Source organism: Rhinolophus hipposideros (genome assembly GCF_964194185.1).
Source record: "Rhinolophus hipposideros genome assembly, chromosome: 16".
In the NCBI taxonomy this organism is placed as follows: domain Eukaryota; kingdom Metazoa; phylum Chordata; class Mammalia; order Chiroptera; family Rhinolophidae; genus Rhinolophus; species Rhinolophus hipposideros.
Window position 1 is genome coordinate 43806648 of NC_138062.1, and position 20706 is coordinate 43827353.

At 47.8% G+C, this 20706-nt stretch overlaps 1 protein-coding gene across 2 annotated transcripts in view; it reads right to left on the reverse strand.

Annotated features, from left to right (window-relative positions):
- Positions 1-1201: 1201 nt before the first annotated feature.
- The window catches only part of SLC39A14 (solute carrier family 39 member 14), a 40733-nt gene continuing 21228 nt past the window's right edge, over positions 1202-20706 (reverse strand). Inside the window, exons 2-9 of one of the 2 annotated variants that reach the window (XM_081077830.1) lie at positions 15528-15804; positions 13739-13925; positions 12758-12927; positions 8679-8801; positions 7767-7955; positions 7440-7647; positions 6352-6536; positions 1202-4260 (exon numbers count right to left, since the gene is read on the reverse strand). In XM_081077830.1, coding sequence (XP_080933956.1) covers positions 4114-4260; positions 6352-6536; positions 7440-7647; positions 7767-7955; positions 8679-8801; positions 12758-12927; positions 13739-13925; positions 15528-15791 — 1473 coding nt within the window. In that variant the 5' untranslated portion in view covers positions 15792-15804 and the 3' untranslated portion in view covers positions 1202-4113. Of the gene's footprint in view, positions 4261-6351; positions 6537-7439; positions 7648-7766; positions 7956-8678; positions 8802-10748; positions 10919-12757; positions 12928-13738; positions 13926-15527; positions 15805-20706 lie in introns of both variants that reach the window. The other variant, XM_081077829.1, reaches the window with a different exon arrangement.

Sequence of the window (20706 nt, forward strand, 5' to 3'; positions counted from 1 at the left end):
TGGTGTCTTTATTATCTCTCGAAATGGATTTTGCTCAAATCAGATCTCGGCATCACTGAATGGTAAAGAAGAACGTGCAGAAACTACACGATAGAAGGTCATTTGCCTTCCACCAAAAATGTCCTAAACGGTTTAGCTGGGTAAGAGTATTACAAAGACATGGCTAAGATCAAAGTTTTAATCTTCTTAATGACCTGTTTACTTTGCTTAGCTCTGTTCTATATGGGCCACAGTCACCTCTCCCAAACTTGTTTCTAAATCAAGGAGAACCAGGTAACAAGGCATAAGCGACACCACCGAAGATAGGAAACCACAACAGGTAGTGTGGCCAGTGGAAAAAGGAGCATGTTCACAAATAGTGAACTTACAGGCACTTCATTTGGTCTTTTCATTCACCCTTTCTGGATCGCAGGTGCTGAAACACAGAAAGAAACCAGATATAGCTCCACCAAGAATGAATTCGGTATATAAAGAACAACAGGAATCACAATGCCAGTCCAGTAACAGGTGTCGCAGGGAAGCACCCATCCCAGCCTAGGCTCTTTAGAGGTGGTACAACCAAAAGATGGAGTGAATTTCATTTTGAACAACTCCAGCAGGTGGTGGTCTGATATAGTAGTTAATGCAGTTTAAAATACCAATATGAGCCACTTAATTATTCTTGAATTTTAAAAAAATGGAAGGACTGAGCGATAGACACTGGGCAGTCTCTAATGTACGTAATAGCATATAGTAGTGAGATCGCCTCAATTTTGACCTTACTGCTCATTTTTATTGTCAAAGTAAAACAACAAATCCCTGGCCCTGCGACTAAACAGGAATAAGGAAAGATTGAGAATTTCAAGAACTTTCCCCTGTAAGACATATAGGAGATGTGGTTTAAATGAACCACGTATACCATTCAAGTCTCAAATCATGGATTTAACACAGGGGAAAGGTGTGATGGCAAGCTCTTCTTAGGAAACACTGCCATGCAACGTCAGGGAAGTCACAGGCTCCATAAAAGAGAAATTCATCATTTAAAGTGAGAATGTTATGATACTTAAGGATCCTTCTAAAATCTTTTCAAATGTTCAGCTGGACCATCTCAAAATCCATCTCAAAATTTCTAAGTCAGCGAGTCACCATCGCCACCTGGTGTTGAGCAGGCTTCATTGCACCCACGTTATGGCAAAAGATCACACACTTGGGATTCAACAGGTACAGAATATAGCTTTATTTATAGAATCTTACAAATAAGACATTTAAAGTCCATATAACTTAAGTTATTTTCTTTTCTAATTTATCCTCATAACTCCTGAGTTATTTTTAAAAAATACTGTGGTGGAACTGCAGAACTGTAAAAGGAAATATGAATAAAAACCTAACCTCTTGTGAAAATCACACAACTTCTCATTTTTCAGCAGATTTCCAGCATACTACCATCTCTTTGGAAGAGGACTTACTAAAAACAAGTCTTAGGATACCCACACAGAGAAGCCTTCTTTTTTAAAACCCAGGGTGAAGCCCCACGTTGACACTAGACACACAAGACTTTGGGGGGCAAAGATGGAAGGCAGCCTGTCAGCCAGGGCAAGGGTGACCAGCAGAACCCCTGCTCCTGGTTCACTGCTCCAGCACAGGACAGACTGCCCCTGCGATTGTTAACAGGAGCTGGTCCATCTGGGGAAAGACAGGTTGAAGACGAGAATGTCGGGGTGAACAAGTCCTCAAAATTCACTGCTCTTCAGACTTCTCATATGTACAAATGCTTAAAACAGCAAATTCAATACTTAAAAGTCCAAAAGAAATCCCACGTTTTCAACTCACAAGGCATGTCTGTTGCCAATGGCAACATCAAATCTATTGCATGATTTGAATGTTTTCCCCATCCTAAGCTCCCGCCAGGACTGGCCCCTGGACTAACTACAGTTCAAAGAGAATTTCCCCTGGAGGCAGCTGTCTATGAACGGAAGGTTCTTAATACAGATGTGCACAGAAAGGGGAAGTATGCTACTATTGCATTATTTTATTTTTTAATTTGGTAAAGATTACATTTTTGAGCTCTTCTAAAACTAGAAACCCAGTAACTCTAACTTAGCATTGTACTTCAAGGATAATGGTCTTTGTAAGGAATGACAGATCTACAGGGAATGCTAAAACTATAAATTTAATACGTCAGTGTGAGTGAAGGAAAGCAAAATCTTCTCAAGTCTTCAAGTTTGACTGTTATTTTCTGCTAGCTCCTGAAAGCAATTTGAGAAAAACAGAACAGAAAAGACAAAGAATTGTTTTAAAACAGTAACAATAATAATGATAATAAAAAGTTAGATGCCAACAGTCAAGGAATTGATTCTTTGGTAAAACTGGACCATAATCCTATCAGGAGTCAGTCCTGATATTTACTCTAGGATCTTGATAACTGTTTTCCTTCCTCTTCAGCCCATTCTCAAATTTATCAGTCAACAGGCAAGAGAAGCAGAAAAACTTATAAAGCATCACCAGCAGTATTTCCTGCTTATGTTCTTTTCAAGAATATTTCTGGTTTGAGGGATGTTTCCCAAGAAGAGAAAAACAACAAAATAGAGGCTGCTTTTAATTACTGTCTAGTGGAAAGTCTTTCTGGGTAAGAAGAGAAAAACTCACAGGTGTTGGCAACGAGCCAGCACTGTCAGTCACGCACACAAATCAGTTTGCAAACACAGCCCCTGGGCTGCAACTGTGGGCACCACTAAGAAAGGCTTCTGGAGAGACTGGCTCCCCAAAGTGGCTAAAGAATCTCACATTATCAATATGATAATAATAAATCAATTCACCTAGTGAACCTGGAGATTAGCTCCCCTTGAAGCCAGAGTTCTGAGGAGAGGGCTCCACAGTGCCTGAGGCTGGCCTACAGTCTCACAGACGAGCCCATCAAGCCATTTTCTGAAGAGAGTTAGAGCAGTTAGTATTCAATTCAATGTAGGATTTGCCCTTTCTTGTTTGGGGTGAGGGACGAAGGGGGTAACCTAGACAGTGCTGTTTAATAACCCATTCGCAGCGTGATCAGTAGGTCCTCTGTTCCACAGACATCTGCAGAGCCCAACCTACGTTCTGGACCTTCCATTTCAAGAGTTCCTATTATTCATACTTTTACTTATGCAATTAATTAGCAAATCATAAATGTTGCCTGCACTGCCTCCTTTTCTGATTACCATTGTCAGAAAGAACACAAGTTGTACTCCAATTCCGCAAGTCAACTTGCCCCTGTGCAGCACGCGTGTTGGTGGGGAGGTAAATTTGTGCAGTCTCCCCTCTAGTCTCAGCATTGTGAATGTGCTCAGAATGTGCTTCTAGGGAGGCGCTAAAAAGTCTCCAAAGATGGGAGTGGGGAAGGGGTGGTGGCAACCACAGCAAAACCAGTCGATTTTTTGCAGGTCTTCCTTGTCTGCCCTCCATTCTTGTTAGTGTTAATTCAGAAAGAAGGGGAGGTTCAGGCAACTGAATGTACAGAACCTACATGCTTGCTCTCCCGGACGGCCAGGAAACACCAGGTGCAGCCACAAAACCAACATCCAGCATCCCAGTGGGCTCCAGGAACCGTCAGAATGGGACACGCATCATCGGTTCTGCTTCCCCTCTCACTCAGGATGCTCTCCCTCCCCTTGCCCTACTCATCTGTTCCAACTTTCAGTTCTCTTTGAGGTCCAGGATACACACTTAGATTCATGGGCCCCAAACTGCATGTAGATTCATCTCCTGACCTTTGTAACCAGCTTACAATTGCTGCCTCTATTTCTGCATGGTGGGGCCAAAGATTCAACATCTCTCAGCTCTGGTTCAAAGAGATAGAGGCCAGGGTAAGCTGAGAAAAAAGTTAGGCTTGTCTTCTAAGCTGCATTTAGGTTCCAGAGTCACTCTGAGAAGAAGAGACAGGAAAGGGAGAGAAGTGCTACCTGGAGATTGTTCACCAGGGCAGCTTATTACTAAGATAGAGCATTTTCAAAATAGCTGACATTTAGTGCAGGAATACAGTCCATGTCACAGTTTTTATATAACTGCCTCGCTGGAGGTGCTTCTTGGATGCCGAGTCCCAGGGCCAGGGAACAGGCAGCCAAGGGCCCGACTTCCATTCCCACTGGCTCCTGCAGGGCCCTACCCGAGCTGGATCTGTCCTGAATACATGGTGAGGAGCAGCATGATGGTGAAACCTGTCAAGAGGCCCAGGTTCTGGATGACAAAAGGGACGAAGATGCTGCCCTTTCTTTCATCCTCCTGGCAGACTTCATTCATCTCAGGAAACTGAGAAAGAAGAGACAAACAAGAGAGTTGCAGTTCCTTTCCTAACCTTGTAAGTCCAGGAGAATTCAGTGCAGTATAGATATTATATCTAATAACTATATTTATTATATTAATCTTTATATTATAATGGTAACAGTATATAACATGATTATTGTAATAGTTATTATTACTGGGGTGATAATTATACCCCAGATATAATTAAGATATAAATTATAAATATGAACCCCAGATATAAATATATACCCCAGATATAATTAAGATATATATACATAAAATTTGGTTTACAAAGAAAGTTAACAGCAATAGTCTCTAGAACTTGAATGTAATAGCCTTTCTCCAAGGTGGCTACCACTACAGCTGACCCTTGAACAACTTGGGAGTTAGGGGTGCTCACTCCCGTGCAGTTAAAAATCCACGTGTAACTTTTGGCTCCCCACAACCTTAGCGGTCCCTCAGGATCCATGGGGGATTGGTTCCAGGACGCCCTGGTGAGTACCAAAACTCATGGATGCTGAAGTCCCTGCACAGAAGGGTGCAGAACCATGCACAGTCAGCCCTCTGCAGCCGAGGATTCACAACCGCAGACTGAAAACAGTACCGGTGATTACTGGAAAAAACCCACATACCCGTGGACCAGTGCAGTTCCAACCTTTGTTCAAGGGTCAACCGTACTTTACAAGTATCGAGGTAAAGCCAAGTACTATCCATGCATGTGGCCTTGGATGTGTTTACATGCTGGCTAAAAATCACTGCTTTGATAAAAATAAACTTTTTATTGGAATCCTTAAAAACATTTGAAAAGATCTTTTTGCTACCAAAACGTTACTGTCACCTCTTTGGGAAACAGAAACTGTGTAAGGGGCCAGAGGTTGGAGCTCTGACTCAAGGCCTTCCACTGCTGTCCAGCGAGGCAGGTGAAAATGAGGAGGCCTTTTAATTCAAGAACTGTCAAAAAAGATCCGAACCACAGAGAGGGCTCCACGCTAAAGAGGAGAGAATCTAAAATGTTGCCATGGGTGAGGCTGGATCGTGGTGGTCCACTCTCATCATCTCATCAAAACTATTACTTTCAAAGGCTGTGGAAAATAACGTGAAAATAAGACATGCCAAAGAACACGTCATGCCAACAAACAAGGCTAGGTATACAAAAGATGTGACAAATCAGGTATTTCACTAGCAAACTCAAAACTACTTAAATGGTTACACCACATGTTAGCGGGTACATACAACATATAGATAGGTCCACACACTGCTGACGATGTTTTTCACTGATCTATAAATATCTATTCTGTAAAACTTAAATATTTAAGTCAGGACCCTGGAGCTCAGTAATCAGTGTTCTTTAATGACACATGCTTTTTACCCTTTAAAATGACATAAGATTTTCACTCTTTAAAACCTACCGTCCCCCTAAAAAGACTTAATCGTATACCTTAAATAAGTGAATTGTGGGGTGTGTGAATGATTCCTCAATAAAGCTGTTATCAAAAACAAACTAATGTGGACCGGCCCGGGGGCTCAGGCGGTTGGAGCTCCGTGCTCCTAACTCCGAAGGCTGCCACTTTGATTCCCACATGGGCCAGTGGGCTCTCAACCACAAGGTTGCCAGTTCAATTCCTCGACTCCTGCAAGGGATGGTGGGTTGTGCCCCCCGCAACTAAGATTGAACGCAGCACCTTAAGCTGAGCTCCCTCCCGGATGGCTCAGTTGGTTGGAGCGCATCCTCTCAACCACAAGGTTGCTGGTTCGACTCCCACAAGGGATGGTGGGCTATGCCCCCTGCAACTAGCAACGGCAACTAGACCTGGAGCTGAGCTGTGCCCTCCACAACTAACACTGAAAGGACAACAATTTGAAGCTGAACGGCACCCTCCACAACTAAGATTGAAAGGACAACAGCTTGACTTGGGAAAAAAGTCCTGGAAGTTCCCCAATAAAGTCCTGTTCGCCTTCCCTAATAAAATCTGAAAAAAAAAAAAAAAAAACAAAACAAAAAAACCAAACGAATGTCTCCTTAGCTGTCCTCCCAGCCAATGAGTTTAATTACCTGGTCCAGTTTTGTCTCCACGGCATAAACTATGGAACACTTACCATATCAGCCAGAGAAATATACAAGAACATTCCTCCAGCTAGCGCAAAGATCCAGTTGGCAGAGAAGTGGCTGCCGGCCAGGATGCCAAATGCTAGACCCACGTAACAGCAGCAGGCGGAAAGGAAGTTGAAGAAGAGCGCTTGCTGGAGGGTCATGCCAGCATTGAGCAGGATGACAAAGTCTCCTGTGGCGGGGAGAAAAGAGGAGAGGCTGTGGACAGAAGAGTCACACTAGGTCGTGGGACAGAGAGCATGAGGGGGACAGATTGCTCAGACTGTGGATAAAGTCTGGGTGAAAAGCAAGACAGCCCCAGACATGAGACTGCACTGACAAGACTCCCTTCATCTTCATGTCCAGGAACTGTCTGGCTGCAAAACTTTCAGCTGAGATGCTGAAAATAATGCAAAATAGACAACCAGCGAACGATGGCCTCATTTCTCTTTTGATTGATGGTGAAACAGGAGGAGCTTCTTTCCTCACCACTATAATAAGTGGTATTTTTAGGAAACAAAACTGAGACTGAGAGAAGTTATGTAATTTTCCCAAAGCCACAAGCCAATAAATGGCAAAGCCAGGACTTGACCTTGCGTCTCCAAAGTTCAGGTGTTTTACACTCCCTCTGATACAACGAAGGGCCTCCCAACAACCCCTGGCTCACCTACTTCTTCCACCCACCAGACTTCTAACACGCATCTCAGCCTTTGGGAGGCTAAACAGGACGTAAGAGATAACCTGTGTTGAGCACTTAGAATAGTGTTCGGCACATAGGAAGTTCCTTTCACTATTTTCCCCCCTTTCATCCTTATGATAAATCTTTGAGGCAGGTACTGTTATCAACCCCATTGCATAGGTGAGGAAACTGAGCCACAGGATATGGGACTGAAGGGAAACAGACATCCCTGTAAAAAACTCCATCACTTTCAATGATCAATTTTCGGTGATTAATTCAATTGTTAAGAATCAGTGGTTAGCTTTCACATCGCATAGAGAACATATTAATTAATTACAATAAGCTTCCTGTAGGGAGCAGGTGTCAGTCACCAACCGAGGCAGCAGAGTGGAAGGAGGGTGGGAGGCATGCGCTCACCTAGCTCGTGTGGGAACTCCTCACACAGGATGGCCACTGACGTGCTGATACCTTGGAAGACAGACACAGTGAAGGAGGCGCCGATGGCCAGGCCATCGATGAAGTTGTGGAGGCCGTCGCTCAGGGTGATCATCCAGGCTAGAGTGCCGATGTCAGAGTAGCGGACGCCTTTCAGCCAGTAACAGGCGCTTTGGGAAGCCTGCAGGTCCTACGGAACATCCCATCCCCAGGGCCCCCAGGTCAGAGGGTGGATTAGGGACCTTCACAGTAGACCTGAGTGAGTCATCAAGGCAATTACTGCTTAAACGCCCCCACCGGCCCACTGACCTGGACAGAGAGCGAGCTCACGATGACCTTCTCGTCCATCACGGGGTCCTTGCCATCCAGCTCGCTGCTGCAGTGTTGAGGAATCATGTGGTCCAGGTCCCCATTCTGCAGCTTCTCGGTCACCCCCTCCTCCTGGTCCTTCTTGGAAGGAAGCGTTTCAGAAGCATAGTGGCTATGTCCGTGATGGTGCTGGAGGAACCACAGGGAGTGGTGAGTGTGACCCTCACCAAAACCACCAAGCTTCCTGAGCACCCATTCTGAGTCAGTGCTCCGAGCACGGGGAAGACCCCAACTCCACCAGCAGAGAAAACGCAAGCAGGCCACATGCACAGAAACCGGGGAAAGCGGTTAGAGAGCTGAACCAAGGGAAATACGAGGGGCTGGCACCAGACCGACAGCAAAGCCGTGACTGCAGGGCCCACCCTCATTCTGGCGAGGCAGCACAGCTCAAAGTATTTATAGAGCTCCTCCTTTGCAACAGATCACTTTAGTCAATTCAGCAACTCCGTGGGGGATAACTACAGACTAGGCACTCAAGGTATCTTTCTGGAACTATCCGACAATAGTCGGCCCTGTTTCTTTGTCGTAACTTCACAGACGGGGCATGTCTGTATCCAGCCCCTCCTTCGTCTCCTAACGTACAAAAGTATGTAAAGAAAGTACTCTAGAATAAGACAGAGGGGATAAATTACTGCTTAGTGAGAGACACATAGGCCAGATCTAGCTCTAGTCCCGCCTCAACCCCTGCTAGTACCCACAGGAGGTGAAACGCAGCGTCTGTTCATGAGCCACGTGGGCTTTCCTCCTCCCAAGCCCCCATTGGAGGGCGGCTGAGGCGATGCCACTACCACACAAGCATTTTGGAGACAGATGCTTTCCCCAGAAGCATCTCCTTTACCAACTGGGCCTCACCTCATTTTTCGGCTTAAGGAGCATCTTCAAGATCTTCTCTGTGAAAAAGAAAAGATAGAAGCCCCCGAACACCACGGCAGACTTGGAGACATAAAAATCCTCCAGGGGGTTGAAACCAAAAGCCTGTGGACCCAGGAAAAGAAAATGAGTTTAAGAAAATAAAAACATTTCCACTGGTCCCCTTCTCACCTCTTAACCACTTCCTTGATTGTATGAAAGGAGAGAGACATGCTCCCTGGGATAACTGCCGGCTACCCGTTCCCTTTCTAGCGAAAACTGACCTTTGATGTTTCCCAAATGTCCCACCATCAGGCCTGTTAGGTTCTCTCTAGCTTATTTTCTGATGCAAAAGACAGATCATCTTTAGAACTGTACTATCAGGAAGACCAGCCTGGACACAGTTTTCTACTTTTAATGAGGACTCTTTCTCCATTTCTTCCTGGCGCTGCGCTACAAGGGCAGGCTCTGCTGGCAAATTCCGTAAAGAGAAGACACTGTGTTTATTTCCATCGTTACCTTGTGTCTCTAGCTGATCTGCCTGTAAACACAAAGGCAGTGGTGTAATTGTACTTTCTAAAAGAGGAAATCCACTCCTCAGTGAAATACTAGGGCCTGCAGCATCTTCCTGACCACAGCCCTCCCAGTGACCACAAAGCCAAGAGAGCAGGACCGTCTTACTGCAGCATGTGTTAATTCTGCGGGTGTGGTTTTGAGTTCTTCTTTGGAAACTCTTATTATGGGGGGAGAACAGAATGCATTGGGAAGTACACAGGGGTAGAAATCAGAATTTCATTCTCAGGGACACTCCTGACTTGTGGTGGGGCATTGGGAGTGTCCGGTGACCCCCTCCTCAGTTTTCTGACAGGAAAGAGTCCTCTTGAATAAACTCCAGCCTTCTCAGGAGTAAGTCTAAGATAAAAGTGACCATAAGTACCAGAACTCTGGGCTGCTTAAAAGGTAAAGTGGTTTTCCTTTCTGTTTTAAGGGGACGAAATACAACCTCTACTCACTAGTGCAGTTTTCTAAGAGACATAAAGATCAGCTTCTAGAGCAGAAATGACACATTCAGGTCGACTTTCCAGGGAAAAGTGGAGTGAAAATAGGCAACTTGCAGTTCTCCACAAAAAGCCATGATGGATGGCAGAGGACAAGAGCATGGCTTCAGGAATTATAAATCTGGCCTCTGGGATATGGGCTCTTGATTCCATAAATGGATAAAACATCACTTTGATATCAAAGAGTTGAGCTGAGGATCCACTAAGAAGACTCAGAACCACATCTTGGAAAACATAAAGAGCTACAGAAAGCACGTGGCGTCATCTTTAAGCTTCCACAGCAGCTCCGTCCAGGCCTGTCAGACCACCTACAGTGAAATGCCTCACGCTTACTGTCATCAGCGGGTCTCCTGTAGACATTACACCAAATCAGATGCAACTTCTCCAGGGCTGCTCGCCAAACCTCACAAAGACTGAGCTCCCTCCTCTTTTGTGGACAAGTTTCTCACTAACCTGGGGGAAGGGGCAAAAAGGTGCCTTTGATGTATGTGAATTTTAGTTGGATCACCTTTGGCCCCAAACGCCTTACTGAGGAGAACCGATCTTTTTATTGCGACCTATGGATTCTGTTGACATGTTTGTGGGTGTGAGTGTGTGTGCCAATAGCCCCAAATTGGGAGCCATTACGTGACCTAACTGCACTACATCTTTCCACAAACAGTTAGAAAGTACTTCCTAGGCACCAGGCATTTTATAAATGTTAACTCATGTAACCCTCGCGACATCCTCATGAGGTCGGGTCCATTATTTTCCCCATTGTACATTATGAGGAAACAGAAGCACAAAGAGGTTAAGTGACTTGCCCAAGGTCACACAACTTGTAGATGGTGGAGGTGGGATCTGAACCCAGCTCGCAAACCTGAGCTACGCTGCCTCTCCTAGCTCTGCCTAAGTCTTTGCTAAAGGAAAGGACCTCCTTTCTCTGCCTTCCATCGAAGTGCCGGGTCCTCCCACTGAGCCCGTGGCCCCCCAGGAGGCGGTGTGCTCCTGGATAAGGAGCCCTGGCTTGCCATACCTCGGGGATGAGCTGGAAGAGGGCGTTGGAGAAGAGGGTGCCAATCGCCAGAGCTATGAAGTAGAGCAGCAGCCTCTTGTAAAAGGTCTTCTTCAAGAAGGGCACCACGCTGGCCCCCATGAGGGAGCAGAGGGAGATGACGGTCACACAGAGGAGACCATATCCCCACACTGCCGTTGGGGACAGCCAGCCCCACCCAGGACAGGGAGAAGGGCAAGCGCCCCATGGCACGGCAGCCACCATTTAGGGGAAAAGAGGGGGAGGGGACGGGAAGGCAACAGGAAGGTTTTGGTAGATATTAACGAAGGCAACAAAAAGGAAAAATCAGAGAGACAAGTAGGGAGGGAGAGAGAAATAGAAAATTTGTTAGTGATTCAAGTCTGATGAAATTTCCTTTAATCAGTTCAGAAGAAATAAAGAGGAAATCAAGGTGGTCTGGGAACTCTGTGGCTCCTGCCCCTGCCGTGCTGGGTGGCCCAAGTCACACCTGCCAGCTAGTGGGACTGGCAGGGTGGGACCTGCCTTCTCACTCAGCCGAGGTGTGTGCAGGTCCAGCCAGAGGCTGCCAGGGCAGACTTTGGACCCGAGGCCTCTCTTCAGGAGGAAATAAGAGCAGCTGGGAAGAGACTGACGACTGTGCTGCCGCGTTTGCTCTGAGTGTCCAACTCGTACCACACAAGCTCATGTGACACAGCATTGGCTCAGTCTGGTTTGTGCAAAATACAACAAAGTCATGTGTGCAGGGCAGCGGGATGGAGAATGAGGAAGGCCCCATGCCCGTGAAATCCAGATTCCTAAGTTCTCGGGGCTGGTTGGTTTCTGTTTGCTTTGAGAGGGCTCCAGTGTAGAGAGCAGAGTTCCAAGACCACCCTGCCACAGAAAACATTTTCTCTACCATTTCCCAGTATCCCACACTCTGGTCAGGACCAAACTGAGCCAGGATGAGGCACTCCTGTGAGCCACAGGCTGGAGCACGTGCAATTATTGTATTTCCGTTCAACAGGCAATAAGGCATTTTTCATTTAACTTAATGATTAAAAAAATTAATAAATTCTATTTCTGGAGCTAAAAAAACAGCCCAAGATGAGGCCTCCCCCGAGAAGTGCTTGCTAGATTCAGGTAGAATTCTGAGCCAACATCAAGATGGTTCATCTTAAACCAGATTTCTTCTCTCCTTGTTGAGAAAGAACAGACAAGACCTAGGCACCACACTTGGTATCTCTTCGGGGTGAGTCTTCTGACTAGGAAAAGCTGAGCGGCCACTGAACGAGCTCTTTATGAAAGGCGGCTGCCACCACGCCCAAAGGAGGCCCCCTGGAATCACCCCCTGAGCATGTCCCTGCCTGAGCTGACAAGGGGAGCAGGCTGTCAACTTGGGTTTTACGTTTTTCAGCTCCTCAGTGGTCACAATTGAAAAACAAAATCAACAAACATTTTCAAACAGTCAAATAAGGGCACCAGGAAGTCCGTCCTATCAGGAAAAAGTCAAGATGCAAGGCATGAAAGATGGATTGCCCCTGTCCTCTATCTTGTAATTTTAATTTCATTTATTTTTGTTCAAAGTCTTTGTTCTGTGTTTTGGTGGCCGCCACTGAGTACTGCGAAGGCCTCTACTTAGAAGAGAAGGGTGCGAAGCCCCAAGGGCCAAACAGAGACCACCAGCTGCAGCTTTCCTTCTGAGCCTTGCAAACTGGGCTTAGGAGAGGCACTGAGGCTCTCGACAGGAGAGCCCCCCGACAGGAGGGCAAAATGCTAAGAGCCTTGCACCTGACATTGCCTGAGGAGGCCAGAGGCAAACCTGGATGCCCCAAGAATGAGAGAAGGCCCTTGAGATCCAGAGTCAGAAGTCATTTGTGTCCCTTGATACGAGGGAGAAGTTAATTTGTCAGGTGGCAGCTGTCAGGTGCCTTGGAGCGCAGGGTGGGAGCAGGGGCAGGGATGTCGGTTTAGGGAAGGCTGAGCTGTGGACGCCCCGGGGAAAGGAGACACGCATGTCTGTTGTACTGCACCTCTGGGATGAGCTGGAACAGCGCGTTAGAGAACAGCGTTCCAATGGACAGGGCGATGAAGTAAGTGAGCACACGGCTGAAAAATGCTTTCTCCGTGCACGGCAGGATGAGGACTCCCAGGAGAGAGGCCAGGTTAATCACTGAGACACTGAGGAAACCAAAGCCCCACACTGTGGAGGAATAAGAACAGACGGGGGCCTCCATTACTGAGGGTGGGGTGCCTGCTGCCTGGGCAGCCCATTCTGAATTCAGCTGTGGTCAGGATACACAGACCTCCACCAGACATCTACCAACCCATCAGTAAATATGTGTTCAGTCCGCCTCTTGCTGAGTGCTGTGGAGAAGCCGAAAAAAACACAGCAAAGTTGCTATCCAAAAGAAGCTTACCTTTTCGATGGAGGCACGAAAAACTACCAGGAAAGGTTAAGAGTTAAAGAATGACAGCAAGACACAATAAGGCATGACACGGGCAGCACACGCTAGCTACCAAGTGTCGGATGGCACACACCAGTGCGACCACGTTTCAGCAGGTCAATCCGGGCCCAAAGGATGCGTGGACACTCACAGAGCATAGTGAGTCCACTGAGGCTGGAGCAGAGGTACCGGGCGGGGAGGGGAAAGGATGACGTGGGCGAAGGGCAGACCTTATAAGGTCTTAAGTGCTAAACTGAAAAACCAAGGCGTCGGTCCCCTTGTAGGTCAATGAAAACACAAATGGAAAAGTGGCCATAAAAAGCAATCCACAGTTGGGCTGGTCTAAGAACCCAACACTGAGATTTCAGCATCCACACTGGCCCGTCTGACAACACGCTGGAGCAGGCCTGTAAGTGCAAAGACACCGCATGACCATTGCTCTAACTCACCCCTCCAGATCTTGGTAACACGGTCACCGATTAGACCCTGAGCGAGCCGCACTATCGATCAGCTCAGAGGTCCCTGTGAAGGCGAGCAAGGGGACCAGCCCTTCCTGTCCTAGCTCACCTTCCAATGCGCTCGGCCTCCCCTCTTCTGTCTGCTCATTCTCCTCGTTCTCCTGGTTCTCGGAGGAGCAGGCCCGGGAATCCAGCTGCTGGAGGATAGTGGGGCAGAACTGCTGGAACTCACTCTTCCCTATCCGTGACTGGTTGCTGAAGTTGTGGGCAGCAAAGAGGGCTCCGGAACTGAAGCACTGAAACACAGGCCAGGGGCAGAAAGCCTCTTAGAACCCAAAGTCATACCTTGCCCTAGTCGACGACTGACTCAGCCTTCTAAGAGGGGGAAGAAAAAAAGATCAAATTGTCCAGATATGAGCGAATCTGTAAGACTAACCTCCAGGAGTGAGAGACAGCAAGGTAGTCCTTCAACTTGAAAACCTGATAAGGAATCTTAGCGATCAGTCACTGGGCTAAAACGTATCTGACGCACAACATCTGTCAAGGGCTGCCCAGAGGTTCTGGGAGCAACTGAATTCCAGTTATCGTCACCAGAGCGTGGTTTCTAGAAAACATGATGCTATTTGGATACCTGAAGATAGAGCTTCAAGCAGATAGCAAATCTGGCTGCACATCATCACACTAGCCCAGGGAGCTATTACGTTAACATGCAGGCTCTAGATATTTCTCCAGAGCTACTGGCGTATATGGAGCATGTGTAGGCCGTTCAGCAGACACAAACTCTCAGTCCCCTGGCGAGGTGGCAGAGGAATGGTTCTCACACTGTCCCTGTAAAACACGGCAGTTTTCCTTCTAATTCTACTTTACGCATCTCAGTCTTTACCTGAGCTTGGTTTCATGTGGATTTGTCTCCAGATAGTCAGCCGCCTGGGTGTGCTGACGGGAGTGCAGGGCTTTCAAAGCGGAGGGCTCGATTCTGCTGACCTACACACTGCAGTCGTGTCGGGAAGCGTCTGGGTTGGTGCACCAGCCCCCGGGGCCGCCTCCTCACGGACTCAGACACTCAGCACACTCCTGGGGTTCTGCGTCCAGGACACAGGGGCCCCCTGGACCTCTCCAAACTCGACTCTCCTTCAAGTCAAAGCTCTAGGACACCTCCACCACAAGCTCTGACTCCTGTAGCATACTCACCTCCGTTCTCATTTCTGAATCCTGCAATGATTGTCTAAAACCCACAGCATTTAACCCTTCGTCTTAGTACTGGCTAACTCTGTTCTTGGTTGAGCTCCGCATTTTAACGGTAAACCCCTACACATGACTCATTTGTCCCTGCTCTCTCAACACTCAGCACAGGGAACAAAGTAGAGACAGAAAGCCGTTGCGGGCTGACGTGTCTCTGGTTGCCTCAAATAGCCTCAGACTCAGATTAGCCAAGATGACATGGAAGAAAGGACAGAGAGCCAGGAGCCAAAAGACCTGCTCCCTCCAGGCACTCACTGGGGACCCTCAGTGTTCTCTCCCCCAGAACGAAGATTTTCCATCTGCACCTAGAGGTGCTCGAAGCTCACCTGGGCGAGTGGGCAAAGGGCTTTGTACACTATAAACTCTATCAGAAATGCCAGCAGTCCAGGGAGGAAGAGTCTACAAGGCGGAGACCCCCACTTCACAGCTGCCCTTTGGTAAGGGCATCCAAACCTTACCAAAGGGCAGGAGGGCAGGCGGTGTGGCTGGAAATTCTGATCTGCTAATCCAGACAACAGGGGAAGAAGTGGCCTCTCTGCTCTGTCATCAAGGCTTGTCTGGCCCAGCCCTGCCTGCCCAGAGCAGCTCGGCTCCTGCGCCTGGTTGGGTTGGGAGTAGAGAGGACAGAGACAGTGTGGAGCGGCTGGGAGCCTTACCGTCGAGAGGTTCCTCTGTCCCTGCAGCGGCTGGGTGACATTGTCCCGGCCCACTCCCACATCCAGGTGGTTAAGCAGGGCCTTTAGCTGCTGCAGCGTGAGGCTGTCACCCTCCCCGTAGCGATGCATGAGGTCCTGTAGGAAAGAGGCTGCACTGACGGGCGGCGTCTCCACAGACACGGCGTGAGCCTCAGGAGCAGCTGTCCATAAGCTGAGCAGGATCGGCAGGAAGCAACTAGGGAAGGCTGGCTGCAGCAGCTTCATGGTGACAAACAGCCTGCAGAGCAAAAAACCAGGTGAAGAGTGATGCTTAAGAAACCCACCTTTCCTCCTACTCACCCGTCTGCCGCCACCAGACCCATCAGCCACACTCCACAGGACAAGTCTCTCCTCAGACTCTGAATGCAGTCAGTATCAAAGCTGACTCCTCACCCTTTCTCCAATGCCTTTACCTGGCTTTCCAGAAAAGTTACAATGGTGGGGCAGAACTCCTGGAAAGTTATGATAATGGGGTATTTAAATCCTTTGAATGTGTCATTCTACCTCCTAGAATTTACATGAACAGAAGCAATTCAAAAATAAAAAGACTACATGCAGAAAGATGTGTCCTGGTCAAGTGAATTATATCGAGTTCATGGAATAGTATGCAACTCTAAAAAGGAGAATGATGAGTTTCATGTTAAGAAGCAGAACAATTATGTAACAGTGTAAGAACTGAAAAGGAACAGAGAGAAACACAAGCTTGAAGGGAGTAGGACTGATGACTTGTTAGTCATTTCCCTCAGGAGTTATAATTTAATTAGTGAAATATCAGGAAGGGAAAATAAGCCTCCTATTTAATCCAGATCCAGACACGCAGTCGCTGAAGTTGTTTCCGCACCTGTCCAGGCACAACGCCTCACAGTGGGTCAGTCACTCCGTCTCCAGGCCTTTGCTGGGGACAGAGGCACGACAGCCGAGTGGTTCAGAGCAGGCTTGTTTGCACCCTGGCTCTGCCACTTACCAGCTGTGTGATCTTGGGCAAGTTATTCACCAGCGTCAACGTTCTAGAATCACCCAGAGCAGTGACGCAGCTTCCCATGGCCGTTAGGATCAGAAAGACCCTCGCTCAAATTTCCGCATCACAGTTTACCGCAAGTGACCTTGGTCAAGTTACTTACCTTCTCTCTACACCTCCGTTTTCTCATTTATAAAACCAGTAGCCATCTCATTGGATTACTGTGAAGATTTAATGCCAAATCTCCACCAAAAAACAAAAGTTAAATTGTGGTACGGAGTGTGGATCTTAGGCTCAAATGGCTAACCCCAGTGTTCAAAGACAGCTGTTCTCCAGCTGACCACACTCTAAGGCACATGCTGGACTGTCAAGATGAAGGCCTGAGTGGCTTTAGGAAAGGAGAGGCAGAGAGATGATGAGGGCAGCAGCTCGTGTTACCAGTGTGCACCTTGCTAAGTAAGCACTGACATTCATGGATTCTTTTAAGAGAAGTCAGGACACTTATCCCCATCTACTAAATGAGGAGACTGGGGTTCAGAGATTAGGAAACACGATCCACAGCCAGTAAGTAGAGCAGCAAAACCACAAACTGAATTTTTCATGAACAGAAGCTAGGCCTGAACAACACGAAAGTCAAGCCACTCTTAACCATTGTCCCTGCTAGATGGAGAGACAAAAATACATGACCTGGGTCCCATGGAGATCCACAAAATCCTGCACGTCTCTGGGCAGACTATTCCCAATTTCTATCAACCCCCTCAAACACCCCAAATCCAGGCATGAGATGCTCTGAAGACCTGTGTAGGGGAGCCCCCAGGTATGCCTTCGAGGCAGGGCTCTGTTACAGGTTTCCTTCTGTAGAATCACTTCAGCAAAAACAACTGTTTGGACTTCAGCTATATTTCTCAAATGTATCTCCAGCAACTTAAAAACATCAGAAAACACAAACATTAAAATACCTCAGGTACGAGACGTCCAGGGTGATTTTAGCTTCACCTGGACATTCAAGGTCAGCATTAACGAAGCACGTGCTCTTCTCTGACCCAGTGGCCCGTCAGCCCTCGGCACGGCTGCTAGGGCAGCCTGAGTGGCTGGGTACATTCAGCAAGCACAGCCTTCCTGCCTGGACAACGCTCTGACACGACCCCCTCCCCCCCAGAGCCAGGAGGGCCGTAAGGAGTCCTGGCCCACGGACCTCGGAGTTGCTACAGACTCTTCAAGTCCAAGTGACCTTGAACTTTCGGCGGATACAAAAGGGGGGCTTTCTGCTTTCACGGAGATTTTTCCCCTCTTAACTATAACTTATTCTTCGGGATAAAAAGAGGTTTATGAAAGATTGTTTTGAGGAAAGAAAGAAGAGAGGGGGAAAAACCACATACAGCTCTTGGTGCATCTGGATGGATGGCGAGGCTGGGCAACGTCCACGCCGCGTGGCCCAGCTGCTCATGCACATGGGGCGTGCCTGCGGGGGGCCACCCCAGCCCTCCCAGGGAGCTGCGCCAACGGCCCTCAAGGACACCTTGCAGAAGTGGTAAGAAGAGCATACAGGCAGGACAGGAACACAAGCTGGAGGGACAAAGCCTTGGGTGTGCTGTTGGCTCCGAGGACCAGGCTCTCCCACTGAAGAGAAGGTGGAGTCTCGCCACTCTTTTGTTCACTTGGCTTGGGTTCAAAGAAATGAATTATTTTAGTGCCTTCGCTCTGCCTCCAAGGCGCCAGATCCAACCCTTCCGGGTGGGAAATAAAAGACCTGTGAGAAAGTCAGCCAGAGGGGCTTGTTCTCAGACCCTCTGTGGAACTTTAGAAGTTTCCTTACCATCTTGGTATAGAGTTTCTTGGTAGAGGAATTTATTAATTCATAAATCAGGATTCACCTGCCTGTCACCCCTTCACTTCGTCCAGAAGTGTCTCATCCTAGAGGCAGCGCTGCGTCCTGTGCACACATCTGACGGTTGGATTTACCATGCCGCAGTTTTTTCTGTGTCCATCTCCCCTCTCAGAAGAGCAAACGTTTACGTCTCTTTGGGGTGACAAAGTAGTGACATGTCAAGATGCTTCGTCCAGAGGGTGTCGACTTGATGTGACTTGAACAGGCAACAGAGGTCTGAGGGGCCTGGGAGCCGCTAGGCCTCCAAACACGCACTCCCTTCGCTGACGCACGCTGACCAGAAGCCCACCCTTTTCTTTCAGATTCCTCTGGGGCAACCAATGCCACATGAAACATAAGATCAAATGCTCCAGAGACAAACTTTGCTAAGGCACAACTGTTTCCAAGGCCAACTGGTAAGCCACAGGAAATGGGTAAGATGTGTGTTTGAAACCCTACCCGCTTAAGCCGACTCTGTGGCCCCTTCAGGTATGGGTTACGTGGGAGCACGGTGAATTACGAGGCTGGAGCTCTTCAGCTGGGGTCTCAGTAGCTCAGTAGCAGTCTATGCAAGGGCAGTCTGAATGGGGTTTTCACAAAACACTTTACTCAATGGTGAAAAAAGGCTGATTGTCCACACCAAAGAATGACCCTGCAGGTTGGAGGAGTGGTGAAGGAGGTGTGGGGACCTGCAGTGACAGCAATGATGGCTCTCAGCACTGGCCCCACTCCTGACTAGCCTCAGTGAGTCATCTTGAGTGTCCCCCCCCAACTGTCTTCTCCCCACCTGAAATCCAAACACTATAAGGAGGTGTCTAGTTCTCTGATATTCCGCTTGGGACAGACAGCAGGGGGTGTCACAGGCACAGGGCGGCTCAGCACACCCTCCGGGCTGGGAGCTTCAAAGAGCCAGCTAATACATGCAAGGCAGCTCCCACCCCTCAGGGCTTCCCTCCTGCCAGCAGCTCATTTCTGCAAAAGACCTTCAAATCTTGGTATTTGTCCAGTCCCACCCCACTTCGCTGGAAGGCTGGAAACTGTCCGCCTACCAGGATCTCCCTAGTGGACATTCCCAGAGGCAGATGGCTCTGGCTGAGTCCAGAGGCAACATTTCTGAGTCCCCATTAGGAGAGGTGTATAAAAATCCCTGAAACTTGCAGACCTCAGGGTGGAGGTGTAGGTCCTGAGGAATCAAAAACCCCACACGTGTCTTCAGTACAGTGGGTGCTAGTAACTAGGCAGCCCTGATTTTGGACTTGGTGTGAGAAGTCTAATTTGCAACGACTCTAAGCAACTCACTGATCTCACCAGGTCTGTTTCCTTAGTTTGGAAAGAGAAAAATAAACCTGCAGAGTTTTATGAGTCTGAAGAAAATAAAGTATGTTGAAACATTATATAAAAATAAGAATTTCTGAGTTAAAATGGAGAATTGAAATGGCATCATAATTTTCCTACCCTGGTAATTAACATTTGAGTTAAAAAAAAAAAGTCACCAACTGCAGCCAGACAAGGAAACAGGCAAATTCTGATACAATAACTTCAAAACCAGAAGCAAGGAAAGGAATGCAGGAGGCACCCACATGGCTCATCTCCTAGCGCTGGCCCAGGCATGAAAGCCATAGTGACGAGAGCGGAACCAGGAGAATTCTTACTAACCTCCCCCAAATCTGGAGAGCGGCAAATTGCCACCAATTCTTTTTCCTCTTCAACGTAGGAGTAGTGGGAAAAGATCCTGGGACACACAAAAAACAAACAGGTGAAACAGGAAGAAGAACAATGGGCTGACTCTCTGTGAGGGAAATTTATTCCTAGTATTCATGGTCAACGGCTCCAAGGCCACCTACAGAATTGGGGAAACTGTCCAATTCCAGTGGCTGTTCCTCCCCCTCCAACAGAAATGGAACACACCTCCCAAATAAGGGGACTGAGCCATACCACGGGGGCCATCACCAAAAGTCCCAGAAGAGAGGACAGATGTATCTTCCCCACCCCCCATCTGCAGTCACCGCTCATTCAGGCTACAGAATACAGGTCATAAGTACCCAGCTCTCAGCACTGCTGTTGTTGGGTGGGGGACAAATCTACCTCAACATGATGGGGAGAAAGTCACTGTCTTATTTTAGAGCAAACAGCGCCAGATAGCACCAGTATGAACCCAAAGAGAAACAGCAGGCCAACCAAGCAAAAGACAAAGATGTCAACTGAAAGTAAGACGTAATTCCTCACGACTGCCTCCCACTGCAGAATCACTGACTTAGATCACGGATACAATAAAAACAGCTCAAAGATGATTACAAAACAAAGTAAGACAGCAG